Source organism: Thunnus albacares, chromosome 1, assembly GCF_914725855.1.
Source record: "Thunnus albacares chromosome 1, fThuAlb1.1, whole genome shotgun sequence".
Taxonomy (NCBI): domain Eukaryota; kingdom Metazoa; phylum Chordata; class Actinopteri; order Scombriformes; family Scombridae; genus Thunnus; species Thunnus albacares.
Window position 1 is genome coordinate 23,318,181 of NC_058106.1, and position 23,327 is coordinate 23,341,507.

The following is a 23,327-nucleotide window of genomic DNA, read 5'->3' on the forward strand; positions in this document are numbered from 1 at the left end:
TAGTTAATGAGATCTGCAGAGATGTGACAAATTAACTTGAAAACCAAAATTAGTGGAGAAACACAACATAAGAAATGCAGATACTTCCATACATGCACAAATTGAATGGTTCAATGAAAATTAGTATAATATGAATCATATATTATGGCCTTCACAATCACCAGATCTCATCCTTTGGTCTCAAATCTGAGGGAGATTTTTGGTCAGTGCGTTGGGCATTGCTTTCCATCATTGTAATCAAAGGACCATGTGAGGGAATGTCTTTTGGAAGCAGATTTTCACAGACTTTTATCTTCCACAGTATGAGAACTGCACCACACCATTTCAGTGGACTTGAAGAAGAAAATAGCTGCACACTGACAGACGGAATTTGTTCTGTTCAGACAGAAATGCTCTGCGTGTAAGGTCAAGCAGAAATTGGCAGAGATCTGCAACAGACATAAATATACAGCCTGGATTCATCATTAACACAGCCAATAATTTAAAAACTGTGTCATTAACCGTGCAATTAACTTGGGTAGCTGGAACATCATGTATACTGCAGTGTAATCATCTGATATCCCTTCTTCATCCAATTGCTGTTATTTGACCTTGCCATGATTTATCATCATCCCCATTACATACACACCCACTTGTACATACTAATTTACACACAGAAATACACACATGGATGCGCAGTTGAGTGCAGCTCTGCAGTACGGTCTCTGCTGCTGCTGATGCACCGCTGATTCCTGCCTCTCGCCTGCCAGAGGCTCACAATGCAGCAAGGTGACTCAATGTTATTGTCTTCTCCTCAGAGAGCCTCCTCCTGCTGAATCACAGTTTACTAAAGGTGCTGAGCGGAAAATGTAATAAAGATTCTCTTGTTCTCTTCTGACTTTCAGTAGTTTGGGTACTAATTTATCTAGCAGATGCCCACAGGAAATCAATATCCTTTCTGAAATTCGTTTATACAAATGATCATTTAATCTAAGTGGAATCAGGTATATAAATTAGTGTGTGGAGGTATTTCAAAGTGCCCTAATTATTATCAACACACAGTATAAAGCAATGTTTAGACAAGAGTCTATTGTTAGTTATGCAGGAAATTTAATCATCATATAGTTGTCTATTAAAAAGAAGTGCTGATCTTTCCCATCTGTTCAAGCTTTCCTTCACTTTCCACGTTAGTCGTGATCTAAAGACAATGATTAATTGCTTTTCCAGCTCATTTAACTATTACACTGACATCTACAGGGCAGGGATATTATATTTAGTCATAAGCCAACTGATCCAGATAAAAATTAGATTTATTGTCTTGCTGTACTTGCCAGGACTCATAAACAGTCTTTTTGGAGTTATTATTTAAGTGCTCATAGTTCCAGTAGAAAGCCAATGTTTTTACAACCCCTGTGCTACAATTGTATATCCTCTACGCAAGCTTGTACAAGCAGCTGTTGAGGTGTCGCATCAACAAGAGGGCATCTGATTTTAGCACCATTTCGAAATTCACTTGAATTATATTTAATCTAATATTGTAATTTCTGCATGTATAATACAGCTAAGTAAGTAGAACAACTGCTGCAGGTGCTAACAAAGATCACAATATGTAGTTGGCTTTAATCACGCACTCATTAGCTCCTGTGCCTTCTAGCATATGTGACCAGTTAAGCAAACATGGACTTCCATCCAGCAAAGGATTATGAACAGACTGCAATGATGGATTTAGCCAACACATCCCAACAGCATCCTCTGCTGGAGAGATGGGGGCTCACCACGTGATGCCGAACCTAAAAACAGAGTTGAAGTGATCACTTTTACTTGGTGGGTTTGACCTGGTACTGTAGCACCCACAGGTCATGTGACAGCACTTAACGAATAGTGAAGTCAAGCAACTTTCAGTCCCTGTTGTGTCAAAACGCTAATGGCTACCTAGAGAGCAGAATATTTGATTAAGTTCAATTTGATGGTAGTGAAAGCTAGGCTATGTTTTTACATATAACCAAGTGAATTTAAATATTTTATAAATGACTCCTAACAATCACATTATACACAAAGTGCTTCATTGAGAATCAAGAACAGAAATACTCGGATAAATACTTTACAGAGACTAATGGATCATCATGCAGTGTCTTGATGTTTGTATACAAAGCAGTACATAGAAAACTGTTGACTTCTGTCAGATGACGTACAGTGGAGAACTTCACAAATAGATAATACTGTCTTTGAGTGTCTCACAGAAGCTCTGGTTTAATCAGCCTGTAAGATGCAGAGTGCACTGAGAGGAGTATGACAATCTGAAAAAAACAGCCACAATGTTGCATGTGAGATCTCCCCATGAGGCCATTGAGCAGGGCTGGGGTAAGAGGTGAACTTGGACCCATTAATGACAGACTGCTGCTTGAGTAAAGACAGAGACCCAGCAGCTGTATTTGGGATCCTACACCTAGAAAGTAGCCTTAAAAATGACAAAGAAGGAAAGAGAGGGTGTCATATATTGCAAAATTCCCCTCATGCCTTTGCAGTGTTCTGAAATTTGTTTAAATATCTGAAAAGCTGTTAAGGTGCGTATAATACTGACATGTGGTGGTGGAATAGTATATCACCACAATGCGATACTCGAATTTACTGCACATTTACTCAAGTACTGTATTTACTGTAAGTGCAGTTAAGAGGGTATTGCACTTTGGGTATCTCTATTTTATTTTCCTGCTACTTTACACTTCTACTCCACTCTATTTTAGAGGGAAAGTCTTTTTTTTTTTTTTTTACATCATCACATTTATCTGACAGTTATAATTACAAAATACTCAAATGAATATTGAAATATTCATTTCAGATTAATATTTTACATACATATGGCCATCTTATGAAATATGTTGCATAACTGATTAAACTAAAGTATGTAAAATAATTCAAAATAGCTCCCGCTTCAACATAGCCCACTGCATGCGCATCAGTAATAATAATCCAATATTACCATATACCGCCTAATAATATTGACAGGGGTCAATGATGTCTGCAAATATGAGTACTTTTAGTTTTTTAGGTACATTTTGCTGATAATACTTCTGTATTTCTTAAGTAACATTTTTAATACAGGACTTTTGCTTGTGATAGAGAATTGTTTTACATTGTGGTATTGCTACTTTTACCCAAGTAATAGATATCTGAATCACAATGCAGTAAATGAATGATAGGTGTTGTATTTCATTTAAGTTATGACATAATAAACGAGACATGTGGTGCACATTATAGTCCTTTAAATACAGGTTAATGTCTATTGGATAAGACATATTGAAAATCCACTGATAAAACATGCCCCTAAAAAGAGCAACAATGAATCATTTAGAACTGGCCTTATCTGTGCTGCATCATGTGTGTTTCTTCTTCTTTTTCTTTATTGAAATATAAAACAAATGCAATTTTCTTCTTCCACAAAATGATAATAAACAAAATATGGAAATATTCAGCTTGTGGTTTGGAGAAGAAAATTAAACAAAAACAAACAAACTATGAGCAAAGGGGAATTACAATTCATACAAAGATTTCAAACAAAAAACACGTTTTCAGAGTTTTTACAGCCTTTGGATTAGAGGAAAATCGAATTGAATCAATGTACTCTTTGACCTCCTTTGTAAAAATCAAGAAGTTCAGCCTTTTTCCAGTAAATTTGCTTTTATGATAATGAAATCTGGCCAATAAAATTAAATGATTTGTAATATATAGTATAAACAAGTTTTCCGTACAGGAGAGTGCATTGGAGTAAAAGTCAGTAAAAACTGATTATTAACCCTTGGTTGTGAATTAGTGTAATGTGGGACACTGCCAAATGTGGGAAACCTAAACTAAAATGCATCTATCTCTTTTTCTAGCAAGTGCTAATGAATAGTACTGCTGTCAAATTAAACCTGAGGTGTCATGTGACTGAAATCATATGACTCCACACGTGTGATGCCATGGTTTGGGGCGGGCAGTCTTCCAAGGATTTAGAGTAATTTAATGTTAAGGATATAAATTTGCCATAAATGAAGCAATGTTGCTGCCGATTGTTATCAGATTGTGTTTATGATATATTAATGCATCAAAATATGCTATTATATGGTGAAAACATGTTTCATATGTTATATTTCAGTCAATTTTTCATTGCCCTACTTTAGAAAATATGGTTTGAAATGTGGTCCAGCATGATTTTACTAATGTGGAACAGTCATATATGTTATTAAACTGGTGAAATATGCATTTAAGTACATTAAATTTGCAATACCAATAGTTATTCAGGGGTCTTAGTCTTGTAATGCTTCATTTTTACTTATTTTTAAGCAGGTTGGCAATCATAGACTATTATTACTTATATTTATACATAATACATTACTATACTATTGTAGCAAAAACAATGTAATTACTAAAATGACCATATGTGGGCATGCACTTTGGCCTTGAGTGTTACTGACCAGATAAGTTTTTATTGTATGAATTCGGGTGATATACATCTTTCAGCCTCCCAATGAGTGTCCCACATTTCAGCCTGAACTGTCCCACATTAGCAAAGGCTCATAATATGGGACAATTTGGAACAAGGAACACTTTTATATTTGCCATTTCTATGCCAAGTGTGATATTTGCATTCTCTTTTCTGATATGATTAGAAAACACCACGGGGATTTCAGAATGGGCTGCGGGTATAATAAACTTTATTTATAGTGCGTTGGCTTCATATCAAAATATATGGCTGATGTGCCAACTGCAGAAATTGTCCCACATTACTCTTATTCACCTTACTTGAAGAGATTGCACCAAAAACCTTCGCATAATCCCCTGGTGTTACAGGGATGTTGTATTGAGGTAAAAACTCCTCATACTGTAAGTCGATCCACCAGAATAACATCATGTGTTTCTCCTGGCCTTCTCCCTATTAAATTGCCGTTATCGCAACAAGAAGGGACCGCCCACCTGCTCTGTCGTCATCTCGCCACGTACGATCCAGTGCAACGCAACTTGCTGGTCAGTTTGACAGACAGCTGCGCTGACCAATGATGAGTTACCGCCACCACTGAGACAATCTGCAGTGCTGACGAGCAGGAAGTCCAGCTAAGAGGAAGCGACGTGAGCAGAACAGATGAGGTCCAGCATCCATAATAAAGTGAGTATGACACTTACCTAAAGGGCTCTTCAGGGAAGCTTTCAACATGATCTGTAGTGTCATCATGGACGTGTGGCGTTAGCTGTGTCGTTGAGACTGATATCATGAGTAGCTTGCTAGTAGCTACTTAACCAAATGTGTCAGTGGCAGTGCTAAAGCTAACACCAACAGCTTCCTGTGGATATTATTAGCTGGCCAATAATGAGCAGCCAATGCAGACTAGCAGAGCTGTTTGAAGAGAAAATAAGGAAGCTGGCAATTTAAATGCTCTGGTTCCCGCAAACATATGCTGATTGTTTATCTTCATGTGCTGTATAGTGTAACTACATGTTACAGCAATACAACTGCTGTAACGTTTAAATGTCCTCATTTCCAGATGTGTTGGAGCCGGGCCCTACTCATCCTGCTGGTCCAGCTGCTGAGTGTGGAGGCAGTGCCCATCAGTATAGACAAGACAAAAGTCAAAGAGCCCGAGAAGACGCCTGAAGAGCCTCCAGCTAGTGTGGTGAGAAGTCACAGCTGTTTACACACACACCTCTGTTTTTAATGAAGAAATGATCTCAAAGCAGAAGTCCTGTCCTGTCTTCTTACTGCTGTGCTAGGCAGCCCTGAAACAGTCCAGCAATGGATTACACTGCTCAATAAATGACAGAAGTTGATTCTGTTGGTTGACCATTTGGATCTGGTTTTGATAATCGGTTATTTGCTCCATTTTTGTATGAAATAAAAGTCTTTGCTCTTTGCAGCATTACAAATATGGAGAATTTCATCTTTTTTTTTTAATTGTAAAATGAAAAACAGCATGAGCACATGTAAGGGTTCATTTTGGGCTATGGCAACTTGTGACTGGCCTTTATTCATTTTATACAGTTAATGATTACATCAGTAGAAATGACTTCCGCTGCTTAATAGTTTGGCAGCAGGAGAGAGTTTGGCAGCAGGAACAGTGCCAAGACTAAGTTTAATGAGAGGTGGGCTGATTTCTCATAGGGCTACAATTAAATTAAATTGCCTTAATCAGATAAAATTATTTTAACTCAAAACTTATGATCCCACAAAGCCAATTTGCTATTTGTACAACAGCTCTAGATGTTTTAGCTTTGTGAGTGCACAGATTGGAGTCTCTGATTTCTGCCTTAAGTTAGTCCATTTTAAATTTTGACACATTAGGCTGCACAGAGCTTAAACAAATACTATGTAAGTTCTGCTTTGTGGTGAAAATTCCTCTAAATATAACCTTTTTGTTACTTCTTGGTTACTAGTCTTCAACCACAGAACAGCTGCACAAACAGTAAGTGAATTTGCAGAAGGGAATAAAGCAGTTTATATGCATTAATACGAAACCTGTTATCTGTGTATCAAACAACAGAGGACCATACAAGTCAGCAGACCTGTATCCCATAAAAAGCTAAATATTCTGTTCCTCACTAACACTGTCTTCAGTATATCATACTTACAGATAAATGCTGATAATAATATGTTATTATATAATAAAACATAAGTAAATTTCTTGCTTGGTGTATTTAAGTGACATTTGATTTGTTGATGTTATAGGAAACTGGGCTGCACTATGACCGCTACCTCAGGGAAGTCATCGATTTTCTAGAAAAAGATCAGCATTTCAGAGAAAAGCTCCACAATACCGACATGGAAGACATCAAGGTATCCTGTGCTCCTTTTGTTTAGTCTTATCAGCATGGTGGGAAGTTTCCACCAGCCCTGAGTAAATTGTTAGGAAATCACTACTCTTGTTGGAAAATTTTGGACTCACTTGTCCAGGAATGTGATTAATTTTTTGGGAAAATCATGGATATTTTGGGAAATAATAACACTCAATCCAGGCTTTTTCTCTTGTAATTTTGGTCCACTATACCATTAATTTTAAGTTTACAGAACTATGAAAAACAAAGATATTTTAGTAAAAAATATTTGTATGTGTTCTACTACAACCTTAGTGTTGAATAGTACTAACTGTTGTATTCATGTACAATATAGCAAGGTAAACTGGCCAAAGAACTGGACTTTGTCAGCCATCATGTCAGGACAAAACTGGATGAGTTGAAGAGGCAGGAGGTGAACAGACTCCGAACCCTGATTAAGGCCAAACAAGACCTTGAAGGAGGGAATGGTATGTTGTGTTCAGTTGTAACTTATATTTAATTTAAATATTATTTAAATTATATATATCTTATGTTTAAGGTATAACCTCAGTACTAAATTAAGTTATGGGGAAAATGCTATGTTATATACTGTATCAATATATAGTATGTGTGTTCTTATTTATGGTATAATTTACCCCCCTGATAGACATAGCCGTGGACCACCAGGCTCTGCTGAAACAGTTTGAATACTTGAACCACATGAACCCACATACATTTGAAGTGGATGACCTGGATCGGCTCATCAAATCGGTAAATCTAATCGCTATCTCACACACAAACACACACAAACACACACACACACACTACTTGCCTAAACCTAACCCTTACCCTAACCCTAAACTTAACCACTGACCCAAAAATCAGCTTTTTTCCAAATTGGCGACATAACTTTTGTCCCCAATTGGACAAGCGGTCCCCAATCAACGAGTCATAAGTCTGAAATTTGTCCACAAAAGTAGCCTATGACAGACCCACAACGAAAATGTTGTGTGTTGTGCTTCACTTGAGAAAAGGACAACAACACAGGACCACACAAAACTGCTTTATTTATAAGCTACAAGTAATTGTCAGAGCTCTGTGAATTGTAGACAGCCATAAATTGTCAACATCCGGGAAGGAAAAGAAGGCAAACAATAGGTGTAGAGCAGTAGTGGCAGTATGGAAACCTGCAGTTCCTTCTGCAGCTAGTGTCATGTGACCTGCTTTTTTATTATCAGCACCTACTGTCAATTAAAACGTTTTTTTTCTAACTGTTCATTTTTGTACCATAGTTTATCTTTAAGGTTTGATTTTATGTCAGTGCTGTCTAGCAGTTGACCTGGATGTCCCTGATCTCAGACTTGACATGATCAGCACATGAACATGCTGAGGACCTGCAGGATCAGTCACAACAATAAAGTCATTTTGACAAATTCTTTCAGACAGAATGTAGCCTTTCCTTAGCAAGTTTTTTGCAAGTTGATTTTCATACCAAATTGAATGACTGCCTAAGACGGATAAAAACATTCAGAAGATCTAAACAACACTGTATGCTGTTTGTATCCAGCGTGGTAAATTAGATTAGGTTCCAAGCTATAGCCCAATTTAAAATATTCAGATAAGATAACAGGACAAAAAACTGTAATTTCCCATAAAGTGTTGAGTAGGACGTTGCACTAAATTAATTTCTAAATCATTTTGTCCCTACATCAAGGCCACTAAAGATCTGGAGAACTATGACAAAGAGAGACATGAGGAGTTCAAGAAGTATGAAATGATGAAAGAGCACGACAGACGGGAACACCTGAAGACACTGGATGAGGATGAAAGAAAGAGAGAGGAGGAGCACTATGAGGAGATGAGGAAAAAACACGCTGACCACCCTAAAGTCAACCACCCAGTAAGTCTGATTCAGATAGACAACGTGATGTGTTTTGTTTCAGCTAATTAAGAGAAACTCTTTTTTTTAGTGCATTTGTATTTTTTTGTTGCATTATTGCAAATAAAACATATTGATTGTACTTGATTTGTACATAATGGGCTTTGTAGTGTATTTTGATAATTTATATGTAAACTATCTGCTAAAAGGTTGAAATGAGGAGTCATTTATCTATTTATTTATTTGTAATTCAAATTTGACTTTGCTTTTGTGTTTCAGGGTAGCCAGAATCAACTGAAGGAGGTGTGGGAAGAAGCTGATGGCTTAGATCCTGAGGATTTTGACCCCAAAACCTTTTTCAACCTGCATGGTAAGAACTTTACCAACTTGCACCTGTTAAAGATTGGAGGGGTGGTGTTCATTCATCCAGTGCTACATAATCTGTATTGTCAAATATAGCAAAAAATGGTGCATTTGTTTACCACGTTGTCATTTTTTCCCTTCTTCATGATGCAGATACCAATGGAGATGGCTTCTTTGACGAACAGGAACTGGAGGCATTGTTCACCAAGGAGGTAAAGACATTGCATCTGAAAATGTGTAATGTTTCAGTGAATGGTCTCTGCATTGACTGTTGGTCTCTGTGATTTCAGCTGGAAAAAATCTATGACCCTACAAATGAAGAGGATGATATGGTGGAGATGGAGGAGGAGAGGTTACGTATGAGAGAGCATGTTATGAATGAGGTACAGTAATTTACACTCGGGGCCCTATTTTCATGAAACTGTACTCCACACAGTACCCCTCCACCTGTTAACTGTTGTCTGTATAGCATATATAATCTATTCCTTTGTATAAAGCTCTTTGCTCCTGTCTTCCTCATAGGTGGATTCTAACAAAGACAGGCTGGTCTCTTTAGATGAGTTCCTGGTTGCTACAAAGAAAAAAGAATTCTTGGAGCCAGATAGTTGGGAGGTGAGACACAATACATGAGACTGTATCTCATTGACATTATTTCGAAGTGTAGGCACATGGTAGGAAATGGTGTCACATCCACTTTGTGTTCTTCAGACCTTGGAGCAGAACCAGGCTTACACAGACGAGGAGATGAGGGAGTTTGAGGAGCACCTTGCTCAGCAAGAGCAGGACCTCAACTTGAAGGCTGTTGACCTCCAGAAACAGAGAGATGAGCTGGAGAGACAACAGGAGCAGCTTAACGCACAGAAAATTGAGTTGCAACAGGTAGAGTGGCACACTGTCATTTGAATTACTTTTAGTTGCAAACGAGGCCAACACTGAAAACTGCAGGCTTGACGTGCCAATATACTCCATCAGAACTGCTTGTTGGATAGTCGAACATCTTCAGAAACGCCCTCCTTCAATACATTGAATGAACTAGTTATTTTCTAGCATAATCTGATCCTTACTGGCAGTGAATGTGCCGAATTTTTTATCAGCAGAATCTCAGTAACTAACTAAAAATGAATCATCAAGTTTTATTTAAGCAATCAAATTAATGTGACTACATTGTATTGTGTACATATGCAAGAAAAACTTGTGAAACTCCATTGTTCTTTCCAGGCGGTGGAGCATATGGAACGACTGAAATCACAGAAAGTTGAACCCCCTCCTGAGGTTCACGGTGAGTTGCACCATCTCATTTATTTTTGGAAAGTTTGATTTTACAGACTGATGTCTTGAGAAATGTAAAACGGCCTTCTTTGTTACAGTTGAAGGAAATGCCATCCCAGACATACATGCAGCTGACAGCCAGTTGCATCCTGGACAAGAGGCTCAATCCCAAGAGCATCAACCTGCAGCCCACGCTCCTCAAGATACACCTCAGGAACATAATAATCAACAAAATCAAGATCTGAGCCAGCAGGGTCTTCCCCAAGCACACCATGATCTGCCACCGGGCCACCAAGAAGCCCTACAAGGCCAGCATAATGTGCCATAAAAATACTGTCAGAACTTGAGCCTGTACAACCTTACACCCAGACTTTTGCAGCCCCTCCAGTCCAGCGTGCAGAGGAGCAGTCCCTGCAGATTATTAGGCCTCTTTAACCAGCATGACTTAGGGGTTTGGAGGGCACTTGGGATGAAGGAGAGCAGCACAAAAGGAATCCCTGTTAAACGATACCAGTGTTTGATTACTGTAATTCTTGAATTACATAATGGAAAGTAAAATGACCAACCAAGGACATGCATTTTAAAACTACTTACATTTTCAAGGAGCTGAGTTTGATAACATTAGAAATTATCAAGAATGTTTGGTAATATGATTATACAAAAAATATAATTTTGTTGAGCTTTCATGGCCTACTGTTTGAACCTCTAAAACGAAACACTACTGGCTCCACAACCTGATGACTTTCATCCACGAGCCTGTTGGATATGTTCAGTGCAGCTGTTGAGCGGGATAAGGTGTAAAAAGTTTTTTCAGACTTAGAATTTTTGACTTAGATTTTCTGACTTGATTATAAAGATACCCGTGAACATTTCAAACAAGAGTTAAGTGTTTATTTTACATGTGTGACATGTTTGTCAGGTTTTTCTTTGGATGGCACCACACATTTGAGAAATTTAGTGAAAGGCATCTTTTTTTATGTTTTCTGCAATTACATTAATAGCCTAAATTGCAAAAGAGGCACGATACCATTACACAACATTTCAGTGTCATTAACCAGAAGCATTTTACTTAAAAAGTACAGACCACTTAATATTTTATATCCATTATCCTCAGCTTTCCATCTTTTAACCAATCAATAAATCAGTGTAGCCCATGTTGCTCCAGAGACCTCATACTTGTGTCAAGGAATCATTTCACAGATATTTTTGCTCCTTTCTCAATGTTCATTGTGGTTGCTGTCATACCGTGTCAGCTGTTTACCTACATTGAAAGACCACTATTTCATGTGTGTAGTCAGATTATTCTCTCAAATGTAGAAAAGGTGTGCTCTGCCTCAAGAGATGAGCACTGGGCTTTTAAAAGCTGTCCATTTTTGGACCAAATTGCAATTTTTCTCCACTTACTTTGATGTTAAAATGAATAAAGGTTTTAAGTTCTTAAAATAAAGATAGACATGAAATCACCCTCCAAACAACAAAATATTTCCCCTCATTTCATTACACTCAGAGATGCTGATATGGGAGTTTGAGTTTACTTACAGTATGGTAGTATGATTCTGTTCAAAACAGATTTGCAAAGCAACCTGATTGCCACACATAGTGGGCAGATGGCAAGCCTCTTAAATACTAAGTTTGCATTCTTACAGTATAATGGGCATTTTAGTCTATTTTTCATATACAACTGTGTATGTGACATGTTTATTTATGAGTTGATCAAAATTGATCATGATTTTTGATTTGTTAAATGAAACAGTTTTGATGTTGGGAAGCTCATGCAAGTAAGCTGTAGACCTTTACTAAGGTGTCCTCAATCACTATTGTCTGCATCAAAGTATTTTGTTGACACAGCTGCTAGATTTGTTAAATTAGTTAAGTCAACTGAAAGATTTTATTAGAAAAAAGGGCAAAACAAGAGCTGAATCTATTACTAGTGTCTCAAAAATGCAGCAGTTTGTTTCTGTTGTCTGTTGAAATCAAAAATATCATATGAAAACCTCTACATTTGGTTTCTTTGCATCCAGTTCACATCACCGTATCTGGCAGCAGAAGTTTATTACTTAACCTAATTTGAGGAACTTCATAGCATGGTATACTTTTTCCCAAATATCCGTTTGGTGTGACTACAGTCCAGGTTCCATCTAATGTTTTCATGTAATGCTGTGGTTTCTTTTAGCTGACAGAGTGGTCATGTAAAACTGGTTTTGAGGTATTTCCATTGCATCCTGTGAATAAACGGGTCTGCCTTATTGTGGATTTGTTCATACAAACTTTAGACATGGAATATATGTTTTTCTCTTTTTGCTGTGTCATTAGTTTTCTGTGCCAAGTGTTTCTTTGAGACAAAACTGCATCATAATTTGCACAAAATGTACAGATTGTGTTTTCTGATCGCTTGCTGCTGGATAAAATAATCATTTGATGATACTGTACACCTCGGTAATAAAAAGCTACAACCTTTCAAGTTTGTGCAACCGATTTGATCACTTTCTGAATGATCCATTAAAATGTGTATAGTAGTGTCAGCGTATATCTACTATAAGCCATTAAATGTGGCAGAATGAACATGCTGCAAACATATAGATCACCATTACTGTATAAACAAACATGTTTGCCATCTATCATCACATTAAGACATCTATACATATTGGCTTTAATTACAGGATTAGATTGTTATATGACGAGCAAATAAAACAGCTGGTTGTGTCACCTTAAATATACGTGAGCGAAATGCAACCCAGTCAAAACCAAAGAAATACCAGCAAACAACAGGTAATAGAACACAACTTTATTGAAACAGTCTCAACTAATAACATCAGCGTACAAAGAGGTGATGGCGCAAGAGGTGACAATGGGGTAAATAAAAATAAACATTAAATGCCTTTATGAAAACTATAGGATCAAGAGGAAAAACGTGGCTGACAGCACAGGGGAGAAGAAAATAATCATCATGGAATCAGATCGACAGTGGCAGGGTATTTTTTGCATTTATTTTGTACAAAAAATAAATTAATGAAATCTTTCAAGTTTACAGGAATATCTATTTGTTGTTTTATACCACACAGACTTGCTGATAATCCTACATGTTCATGTGAAGTTCAGCATTTTGTGTTAAAACATTAAGAGGATCTAGACAGACCAAAGCAGACTGACTGATAAGTAGGCCAGGAGTTAAAAAAATAAGATTACCAATGAGAAACAAAACATTGTTATAAAAGTGAGCTGGGGCGAACACATTCAAAAATCCTGAATGTTCAACGTGGCGCGACTTGACGGTCCTTAGGATCTTTTAGGATCTCATTGCTTGAGCGTTTCCTCGAGACAAACCTCGAGGTCCTTGGGCAGCTCCTCGTTTGTATCCTTGCTGATAGCCCTCCTACAAGAAAAAACAGAAATTTAACATCAATGACCACTGATACATTGGTACATTAAACCCTTAACTATCAAATCTGAGAATGATAATGAGATATTATATGAGCTTTTTGTTACATGATGTTTGTTTAATTATCAAAGGAAAACTTACCCTTTGGTAGGTGCTATTTGAATAGTCCCGGGGCGTGTTATATTGGGTTTGACCATAACCACTGTTGGGAGCATTTGAGAAAGGAGGGCGATAGCCTTCATATCCCCCTGATGACAAAAAAAACATTATGATAAATAGTGGCCTTAATGGGTTTTCACTTGAAAGCAACAATGTGTAACATCAACATATAATTTTGTCAATACAATGAATAATTAGGTCACTGCATATATATCTATACAGCTTGATGCATGTACCTCTAAATCCATTAGAGGACCCCCGGTAGCCATTCATCATACCACGGGGGTTCCTGGGTCCACCCCTGGGCACGGCCCTGCTGTTGTAAAAGGACTGGCCTGACTGTCCAAATCCTGCACCTGGTGACGACTCTTCATGTCCGCCTGTTGGGGGCATGACCTGGGCTTGGGGCTGGAACCCAGCAACAACTGAACAGAAGCAAATGAGACAAAATACTTTAAAAGTCTATGATGCACTGGTGAATGTTCTGCAGTGTAGTTTTAAAACATAAGATATATTTCTGCAAGCTGAAAATAAAATTTAAAAAAATTGATCAACTCCTACTTTAGCTTTATTATCCCCAGCATGGTGAAACTACACTGTCCTTTAACTGGCAATTAACATAATATCTAAACATATCTTTCATGTAAAATGCACACAAACTTTAAGTTTGTATAAATGTTTCCTCTTAATACCAAAGGGGCCAGTATGCGTCAACAGAAGTGCTTGCTGCATGGTTGAAAAGCTTCAGAAACTCCATCCCCCACATCTTTCTGATGTCATTATTTGGTGGGCTGCATCCAACAATTTCTTTAATTCATTCATTACTCAACAATTCTGTCACTTTTTTATGTGTACAAACAAGTGCAACACAACAAATGTCTTCTGGTAGAGATTGCCTGAAAATGTGCATTAAGTATGTTATCCCCATATTTGATTATTCTGATGTGTTCGGACAGTATTTCACACCAACTGGTTAAGTTTACTGGTTAACCCTGCCCTTGTATACTATCAGGTGAATATAGATGTGATGCCAAACAATGTTGACAGTTTGAATTTGTTTCCAAAAACAAACAACCATCTGTCACTCATCCCTCACCTGACTGTAGTGTCTCCTGTGGGATGTCAGGCTGGTCTACAGTATTCTCTGACTGGCTGCTAAAGCCCTGTCCATAGCCACCAGGGAACTGGCTAGGCTGCTTCAGAGGATCTGCTTGGCCATCAGTGGCTGGCGGCACAGGTGCATTCAGGTTAAATACCTAAAAAAGGGGGGAAAAAAAAGTTTTCTGCATTTCTGTCCACATCCAAACAATATCCCAATCACAATGTCCATACAAGTTCCAGCTTGATAATATAATGATATAGTATAACAGTAATAATAATACACCAGTCAGATTGTAAGATTAGGATAAGGTATTACATAAAATGTTCAGAATTATGAAGCTCTATATGGCTAGAGAAAAAAGGGTGTTCAGCGAGGTAGAGGAGGAGCGAGACGTAGGATTGGGAAAAGAAGGGACATGTCTAATTGTTGCCTGTGTAGACGGTCCACCAATAATCAACCATTCATATGCTGTTATTTCTTAGCAGTGTTACCCAGCCTGTATTTCTGATTTATTCTTATAGCTTCAGCTAGTAAATCCAAGTATGGAATCCGTTTCCAACACAATTAATTAAGTAAGTCCGAGGAGGTGCTGTATTGTTTAATTGGACTCAGATACAAAGCATACCGCTTGCACTGACTGGAAGGGTGCTGCGTTGACATTGATGCCTCCTGTGTGGGTGGGTTTGGAGACAGGTGGGAAGGCAGAGGACAGGGAGCATGGGGCAGGGGACTGCTCAGAAGACAGAGACATCGAGGCCTGGGGGGTGGGTGGGGTTGAAGGAGGGAATTCAGGAGGGAAGAAAAGGAGGATTGTGGAGAGGTGAACGGGAGAGACAGTAAATTTTTGTCCACACCAACGCTCTGGTTTTTAATCTTAAAGCTCCCTTCAGCTTTATGTTCATATTCAAATGAATCAAATGACTCCCTGTAGATGTGCGTTACTTTCTACCATTTTCGGCTGTGCTTCCACTCTACTTACTTGTGAGGATTCCTGTGGTCCAGACACTGAACTTGTTTGAGGAAGTCTGGACTCTGAGTGTGCTGTTAGGAATATAAAGAGAAGTGCTTAAGAAAAAAAAAATCTTATTAACTGGTTTAATACCCTAATAGGATAATTTAACCAAGTTAGGGCGTTTTCAAACCTGCATTGTTTAGTCCAGCTGAATCGGACACGACTCCTTTGGGTGGATCTAAACATTGCAATTGTATTCTGACCTGCACCCTTTAGAGGAATTGAAACAAATTCTGGAGCGATTACGTTGTGGTGGGAACATGATCCCGCCTCGATTTGACCCCATCTACAAGGCATACTCTGCAAGTTTGAGGTAAGTGGGATGCAGATGAGCGAAATCAACAGTCGATAGCAGCTATCTGGAGAATGAATTGAGGTCTGACTAGCAGTGAACCACGTTGCCTTTTTGATATTTGGGCAGATAGGACCTTCCTCTCGACCTTCTTCCTGTGTTTATGTTCTTGCTTCCTACCCCAGACACATCTGACCAACGAGCAGAGTAAATGTTCTCACGCAACATGAGTGACGCATTTTGGTTGGCTTGAATTTTTTTTCCTGTGTGAAAAGAAACTGAATCAAGAGGAAAACGCAACAAGTTTACCAAATTCTCCACTGATTGGACTCCTTCAACCAGAGCAAACGAACTACAGGTTTGAAAACACCCTTAAGCCCATCTCGACTAAAAGTTCCAGGTACTTTGGACCCAGAGGAACTAATCTCAGGAACTAAACTTGGAACTTTAAGTCCCTGTAGTGCAGTCCTGTTTGCGTTTCCACTGAATCTGAGGAACCAGGTAGATCATGAGGAATTAAAAAATGAGACACAGCATTCACACAAGGAAAAGAAAACAACACAGCTTTGTCCTGTTGTTCTTTGTATTTACTGCTGGATGTAATAAGTGAATGAAAAGGAGAAATGCAGAAGAGGAAAACAAAACTAAGAGCTTCTGTTTGTGTTTGACCAATCAGCGATGGTCATCCTTGCAAACCCCGCCCCAAAAGTTCCTGTACTTTTGGAAAGTACTACCCCCTAAGCAGGGACTTTTTGGGGGTAAAACGATCTCCCTGGACCTTTATTTAAACCCTGGTCCCTCTGGTGGAAACGCAGGTTGAGGAACTGAGTTCTTCAAAAGGTTCTTAGTTCCTGGGGAAAGTTCCTGCGGTCGAAATGTGGCTTTAGAAAACAAAAGATTTTTAAAATGACCAGATGCCAGACAAATACCAGGACAGTGAGAGAAGCTGGTCAGAATCAAGGTAAATTAACTGCGCTCACATGAAGCACAGCCCATCTGCTGCAGGTCAACAGTCTGCACAGGCTTCATCGGCTGGGCGGACACAATGGCTGGGTCAAGAGCCTGGCCATCGAACTCCAACATGGAGTCCTGGGGAACCAAATAAGAGTAAATGTATGGTTATAAACTGGTGACATCTGTGACTACTGACACAGAAATAGAGCACACAACGTCCACCGCTGAGCAGTAACTGTCATGAGCTGAATTACAGTACATGCTGGACCTTCTCACCTGCATGAAGTTGTACGTTCCTTGCATCTGGGCCATTAGATCTTGCACCGCCTGCTTTCTGACCACTGGGTCGTTGGCCGGAGGGGGAGAGACATGGTTCACAGTAACGGCTGGTTCTGGAGCCAGCTGGGCAGGGGGCTGGTGCTGGAGGGAATTCACCATCTATCAGGCACACAGACACGGCGTGTGACGGGGACATTAGAGTGTGCTCCAATAGGGGAAATATGAATTCTGTGGTGATACAATAGTGCAGCATACCTGTGCCTCCACTGTCCACTCCTCCACTTGGTCTTTGTCTGTGCTGCTGTACGTGGTTTCTGGAATGAACTGTCTGTTTACAAACTGTAACACAAAAAACATACTGTAACATCTGACAAAAAACAAAAAGGCTTTCAATTTTAAAATCATGATTTTCTTATTGCAGTATATTTGCAATAGTCATACAAATCTCACCTCTGTGGTTTCCATTTTTATTGGCTCTGTATAATTTTCAGTAGCTGTTCCTTCTGAAAGAAATAAAGAAAAGTAAAGACAGTTTTTCGACAGGGCTACTGACACACACGTCTGTTAATGTGTTTAGAGCTGCAACTAAATTATTTTTCCTTCTTGATTAATCTGACAATTATTTTCTCAATTAATCGATCAGCTGTTTGGTCTACAAAACATCAGAAAATGGTGAAAAAAAGTCAATCACTGTTTCCCAGAACCCAGGGTATCCTCAAATGTCTTCTTTTGACCCAATCAACAGTCAACAACCCAAATGTATTAAGTTTACTATCATACAAGACTAAAGAAACCAGAAAATGTTCACATCTGAAAAGCTGGAATCAAGAGAATTTGGGCATTTTTTCTTAAAAAATGACTCAAAACAACTAATCGATTATCAAAATAGTTGCTGATTAATTTTCTGTTGATTGACTAATCGTTGCAGGTCTAAATGTTTTGTTAGAGAGGTTACCGGGTTCTGATGGCTGCTCCCCAGCGTTAGACTCAGCCACCACGATCTGCTTCCCCTGCTCCTCCTCCTCCTCACACGTGCCATTCTGATGAGTTTGTGCTCTGTCAAAGTAACCACTCAGCAGCACCTTGTCCAGAGTGTCCTTCAGTGACTTATCTGGAACAAAGATAGTATAAGTCAGGAAAACACTCAACTCATTGTTAAATTAACAATTTAATTGTGTGCATGGTGGTTGAGAATCAAATAACAGTATTAACTGAAGTCTATTTATTGGATTTTACTGCAATGTGTAATACACACACACACACACACACAGTATACATACTGTGTTGGTACAATAAAGAACATTTTATTAGCTTTAAATCAACGTTCCATGAGCCATGAAAATACTTACATGTGGTCCCTGCCACAGCCTTGTCTCGGCCCTCAAGTAGTTCCCACAAGTGTACTGAGGCCTCATCATATTGCTCAGTCAACCTGCAAGTCACACACACGGGGGAATATACTCATACAATTTAGTATTATACTCTTGGCTCCGTTTCTGTACCCTTGCTCACTGAGCCAGTGACAAAACTGCATCTCCTTGCAGATTATTTCCATTACTTGCACAAAATATTATGTACCCACTACACATTATGATCACAATATATCTTAAATGTTTGTGGCACTAAAAAAAAAAAAACACAGGAGGTGCCCCCTACCTGACGTCATAGTTCCTATCAGGTCCCACAAGTTTGTACAACTCATCAAGGGATGTGAGATCAGCATCAGTTAACAAGGGAGAACCAGAGGCATCAGGCCGTTTCAGGTCCTGCCTGACATTGTCATCTCCCAACTGGTCCAGTAAAAACTGCAGCTCCAATACTGTCTTAAGCCGCCGTTGTTCCCCCTCCTCCCGCTGCAGCTGCTCCCGTCTTGCAGTTTTCTTCACTGCCTTTTGAACCTGAACGCACAAAGTCAGACATGTTTCTGAGCATCACAAGATTTCCCCAACAAATCACCACCACCAAAGTGCACCCTGTACATCGCCGCACTTGTAAAATATAGAAATGTCAATGAGCCAGGAGCTAAGAGGTTGTGCTGTTCAATGCCAATCACCCCTCTGTTCCCTTAATGACTTTTGATATTTCAGACTTTCCTGAGTCAGTCTGTACTGTAAATTCTTGTCATGTTTAAGAGGGGTTGTTATGAAGGTCCTTTGAGTACAGTATCAGTTACCTTACAGATGGTGGTGACGTTTAAATTTGTAAGCGAGATCTCAATGTAGATTTTGCGATTATGTAGTTTTCCAAAGTGGGCATGAAATGTTACGGAAAACATGTTTCAATTGAATGATAACAAGGTTTGCATAGATCACAAGAATAAATATAACTTAGGACTCACCTCTTGGCCCAATGCCAGGAAGCTCTTCTGCAATTCTCGAGCAAACTCAAGGTTGTTGGTGATCTCTTGGTACTTTGTCAGCGCCTCCTTCAGGTACGTCATGGAAAGAAAATTGAAATTGAAATTTGTGTATCATCTAAGACATATATTTTGTTCACAGAAGACTGTAATAAAACAAGGCCCCATGTACAAATGAACAGCAAATGTCTTGTACATACCAACTGATCTTGATTCAGTCTTTCTCCCTTATCCTTCTTTGCTTGATAGTCATCCAGTTTGGACTGAAAGAGTATTAAAAAATGCCAGATGTTATGTAGAGATATTTCAAGTGGGATGAAACAACAGACATATGAAAAAGGAATTTAAAAAATCATCCTTGCTTAACAGAAATTGACGTCTCACATTCGGAGCCTTACTTATCAATATGGTTTTATATATGAATGTGAGCCTAGTCAGAACAGATCCATCGTTTTGTAAACACAAGCAATGCCAGTAAGAACAAACTAGGTTACAAGAACTAGCATGTCTAGGACATAGACCTGGGACAGACTGCTGTGTGGAGAAAATGGGAGCAAACTCAATGAGTCTTGAAATTCCGAATCCAGTATCAGATTTGAATGTTAAGGTGAAATGAAAGACAGTTTCTGACCTTGCTGCTATGTTTTATCAGCATACACACCCAAATCCGTTAACTGATGGACTGTCACTATTGGTCAGCACTTAAAAAGTTAATTTAAAAATTGACTAGAACAACTCACTAGATAAACCCACAGTATCTTCCCTAACCTGTATCCTATAATATTTAGAATAAATTTGATGATATCCTGCGTTCTTAAAAACTTCGGAGGACATCCAGTACAACACATTCACAAAGAAAATATAAATCTTATATCCTGCCTAATCAATCAACCAATATTTAATATTTAAAACACTAGAGGTACCTTTTTCTTTTCCATGTTGCGAACCTTCTTGTCAACCACACCAAGAACCTGCTTCATGGTCTCTGAATGACTTCCATTTCCCAGGTCTGGAATGGCAGACTGGACAGCATTGTTGCCAACCATTGCTGAAGGCATCTATATGGGGGGAGAGGGTGGAGGAAATATGGAAATTTTTGTTCAGATGATCTTCTGTAATTTGACCTGCTCATTACCCCAAAGAACAGGACTTAACCGCATCAGCCACATGTTAAGAACATTGCTAATGGGCATGAGAAGTGTTTCTTTTTCACTTTACAGTGGGTATTAGCCTATAATATGTTCTTATGGCCAACGTTTATTTTCTAGGTGTCTATTCACAACTAGAGAATAAACAAATGAATATAAGCAGTCAAGGTTGCACATCTTCTTTACCGCGCTGTTGATCTCAGAAACTTCTCAGGCTGTCTTTGTTGATAAAAAGAATGTTTCACTTCCATTATAGATTCTGCTTTTAGATCCCAGTCTGTCAATACACCTTACTATTTAACTGTTGGGTGGAAAAAATAGGTAATCTTTGCAGTGTATAGACAGGTATAGACATGGATTTGCTCCTGAATCATTTCAAATATCTGTAGCTTTGGATTTGTATTATTTACACATGTCCAAGTTATTTATATGAATATGTTAACATTATTATTGCTGTATATTGTGTTTGTTGCTCCTATACTGGATTAGAAAAAGATATTTTCATTTTCAGGTAAACTAATGCCAATTAAAGCTATGTATGTTTGTCTACATATATATGTATATAAATATGCGTGTATGTGCCTGTGTTATAATCTTATTTCTGATTAAACTGCTTAAAGAAACATTTCCATTAATTTTTTGCAAACGGTGTCATTGAACACCGTTTGATGACTGCCACCTGTAAATGTCAATCATATAAATTTATCTGATACTGAGATTACCCAGGATGACGTTATTCACTTTATGTAACGTTAGTAAGTTTTGAATCGCATTGTTTTTACTAACTGACCGGATTTACTGTCGAGCAGGATTAACATCAGGATACTAGGGAGGCTGTGACTATGAGGGGAAGTGATACCGACGTTATCGAGCAAATTAACCAGTCTTTGATTTGGCCTAAGAAACGAATAAAACCGAGTATGGTTACCTTGGGTTCTAAAGTTAGGTACATGGTTAGTTGGGGTTAGCTAAATGCATAGACTCTGAACTGAATAAGGAATTTAACAGAGGAACTTATCCAAAGTGAAAATGTCGGCCCTGCTTTTAAAAGTTAAAAAGCTTATAGCTCCTTTGAAGACACCGGCTAACGTCGCTGACAGATGCTATAACTGTTAATACGTAGCGTTGACGTTTCTGGCTTTCTTAGTAGGCCAGGTGTTCACTTTTCCAGGTTACCGTAAACTGCCAAACGCTAACTCAGATAACGTTATATTTAGTAAGCGGCCAGCGCAGGTCTTAATCTCCCTGTCCCATTGTTAGCTGGAAAGCTAAGTTAGCGTGCTCGTTAACATTATGCGGCTAATACTCTTTGAGTTAACCGGATGTCAGTTGCTACTTAATAATCAATAAAAAAGACATTTCTGGTGTTTATAAAAGAAACGATAATACACGACGACTTCAACTGTGAAAAACAAAGACCATCTCGGGACGCTGCGACAGCTCGTTATGTGCTCGTTTCGTCTCGAGTAAAGATGACAAAAGACGATTTTATGAGGCGCATAGCTAACAGATTAATGAGCCATTTGTTGACGATGACATGAATCCCATACCTTTATACTCTTTGTCTTCAAAGAGATTTCCTTAGACGGGGTTAACGTTAACTGTATAGGTGCAGTCTGAGTCTTTCACTTTCCGTGGTATTTTTCTAGAAGGATGCTCAGGCTCACACCGGCCAGTGGCTGAGTAGCTGCTGCTAGCGGCTACAAGGACCCCTCTGCTAACTTCAAGACTGCCTGACAATAAAACAAAAGAAAAAATGTCATTCTATTGTAAGATGATGCTGCAGTTGAACATGTGTAATTACAGTACACTGTTGTAAAATTAAATAGGATTCCAATTGAATGTTTATGAATGACGGTGTTTGCTTCTTATTATTTTCATCTTTACTAGAAATTTCTTTGCCTAATGTATGATGTTGTAAGACATAATTAAAGTCCTCCTCCACTCAAAATAGTTTTTCTTCTTGTTCTTTCAGTTGGATGTTTGAGCTTCACTGTGCAGAATGATGTATGTTCAGAGTTTGACACTTGTAGGCTGTTTTCACATTCATCTGCTGAAAGTGTAAAGTGTTTCTCTGCTCACTGAAAATCTGATTTTAAAGGGTGGGCCTATAAACATTATTTGTAACATCAGAAATAGTTTGTGTCCAGAGGTAAAACTTTTGAAATGAAAAATGTTTGCATATTTATAGATTCTGTTGAACAAAAAATGTTTTTGTTTGAGATATTGTTGGTTTCAGCTGCAGACACACATATGACGTATGGCCAACTTTATGTAGATTAGAGCCTTTGCTCTAAGCATTGTTGGTGGGGTTCCAAACATAATTTGCAATGTGTTGGAAAAAAGTGATTCTTGTGCCACTTATTTCCAAAA

The 23,327-nt window shown here is 38.5% G+C and overlaps 2 protein-coding genes across 3 annotated transcripts; one reads left to right on the forward strand and one right to left on the reverse strand.

Annotated features, from left to right (window-relative positions):
* The first annotated feature begins 5,017 nt into the window (after window positions 1-5,017).
* On the forward strand, window positions 5,018-11,667 carry nucb2a (nucleobindin 2a). Its single transcript, XM_044350414.1, has 13 exons — window positions 5,018-5,122; window positions 5,499-5,627; window positions 6,677-6,784; window positions 7,118-7,250; window positions 7,430-7,533; window positions 8,477-8,662; window positions 8,921-9,011; window positions 9,158-9,216; window positions 9,295-9,387; window positions 9,527-9,616; window positions 9,713-9,883; window positions 10,223-10,283; window positions 10,372-11,667. Exons 1-13 carry the CDS (start codon window positions 5,099-5,101, stop codon window positions 10,599-10,601), a joined length of 1,479 nt encoding a protein of 492 aa, XP_044206349.1. The 5' UTR covers window positions 5,018-5,098; the 3' UTR covers window positions 10,602-11,667.
* Window positions 11,668-13,043: 1,376 nt separating this feature from the next.
* caprin1a (cell cycle associated protein 1a) lies at window positions 13,044-22,672 on the reverse strand. Of its 2 annotated transcripts, XM_044350427.1 has the most exons (17): window positions 22,505-22,672; window positions 20,730-20,864; window positions 20,007-20,069; window positions 19,789-19,875; window positions 19,107-19,348; window positions 18,800-18,882; window positions 18,406-18,561; window positions 17,901-17,953; window positions 17,706-17,789; window positions 17,448-17,609; window positions 17,198-17,306; window positions 15,893-15,954; window positions 15,539-15,670; window positions 14,908-15,067; window positions 14,048-14,236; window positions 13,794-13,900; window positions 13,044-13,646 (listed from the first exon to the last, which is right to left on the reverse strand). In XM_044350427.1, the coding sequence occupies exons 2-17, from the start codon at window positions 20,862-20,864 to the stop codon at window positions 13,560-13,562; spliced, it is 1,911 nt and encodes a 636-aa protein (XP_044206362.1). In that variant the 5' UTR covers window positions 22,505-22,672; the 3' UTR covers window positions 13,044-13,559. The 2 variants fall into 2 exon arrangements, with proteins under 2 accessions (XP_044206362.1, XP_044206372.1); XM_044350437.1 differs by lacking the exon at window positions 15,539-15,670 and having other exon boundaries at window positions 22,505-22,671.
* Between the last annotated feature and the right edge of the window lie 655 nt (window positions 22,673-23,327).

Excerpts from the sequence above, each read along its gene's own strand:
- nucb2a (XM_044350414.1), top strand. The coding sequence starts at position 5,099 with ATGAGGTCCAGCATCCATAATAAA. Across the intron at positions 9,617-9,712 it reads TGGAGCCAGATAGTTGGGAG|ACCTTGGAGCAGAACCAGGC; the intron begins GTGAGACACAAT and ends TGTGTTCTTCAG. Across the intron at positions 9,884-10,222 it reads AGAAAATTGAGTTGCAACAG|GCGGTGGAGCATATGGAACG; the intron begins GTAGAGTGGCAC and ends TGTTCTTTCCAG.
- caprin1a (XM_044350427.1), bottom strand. The coding sequence starts at position 20,864 with ATGCCTTCAGCAATGGTTGGCAACAATGCTGTCCAGTCTGCCATTCCA. Across the intron at positions 15,955-17,197 it reads GCAGATGGGCTGTGCTTCAT|CACACTCAGAGTCCAGACTT; the intron begins GTGAGCGCAGTT and ends TATTCCTAACAG. Across the intron at positions 15,068-15,538 it reads CCTTCCAGTCAGTGCAAGCG|GTATTTAACCTGAATGCACC; the intron begins GTATGCTTTGTA and ends CCCCTTTTTTAG.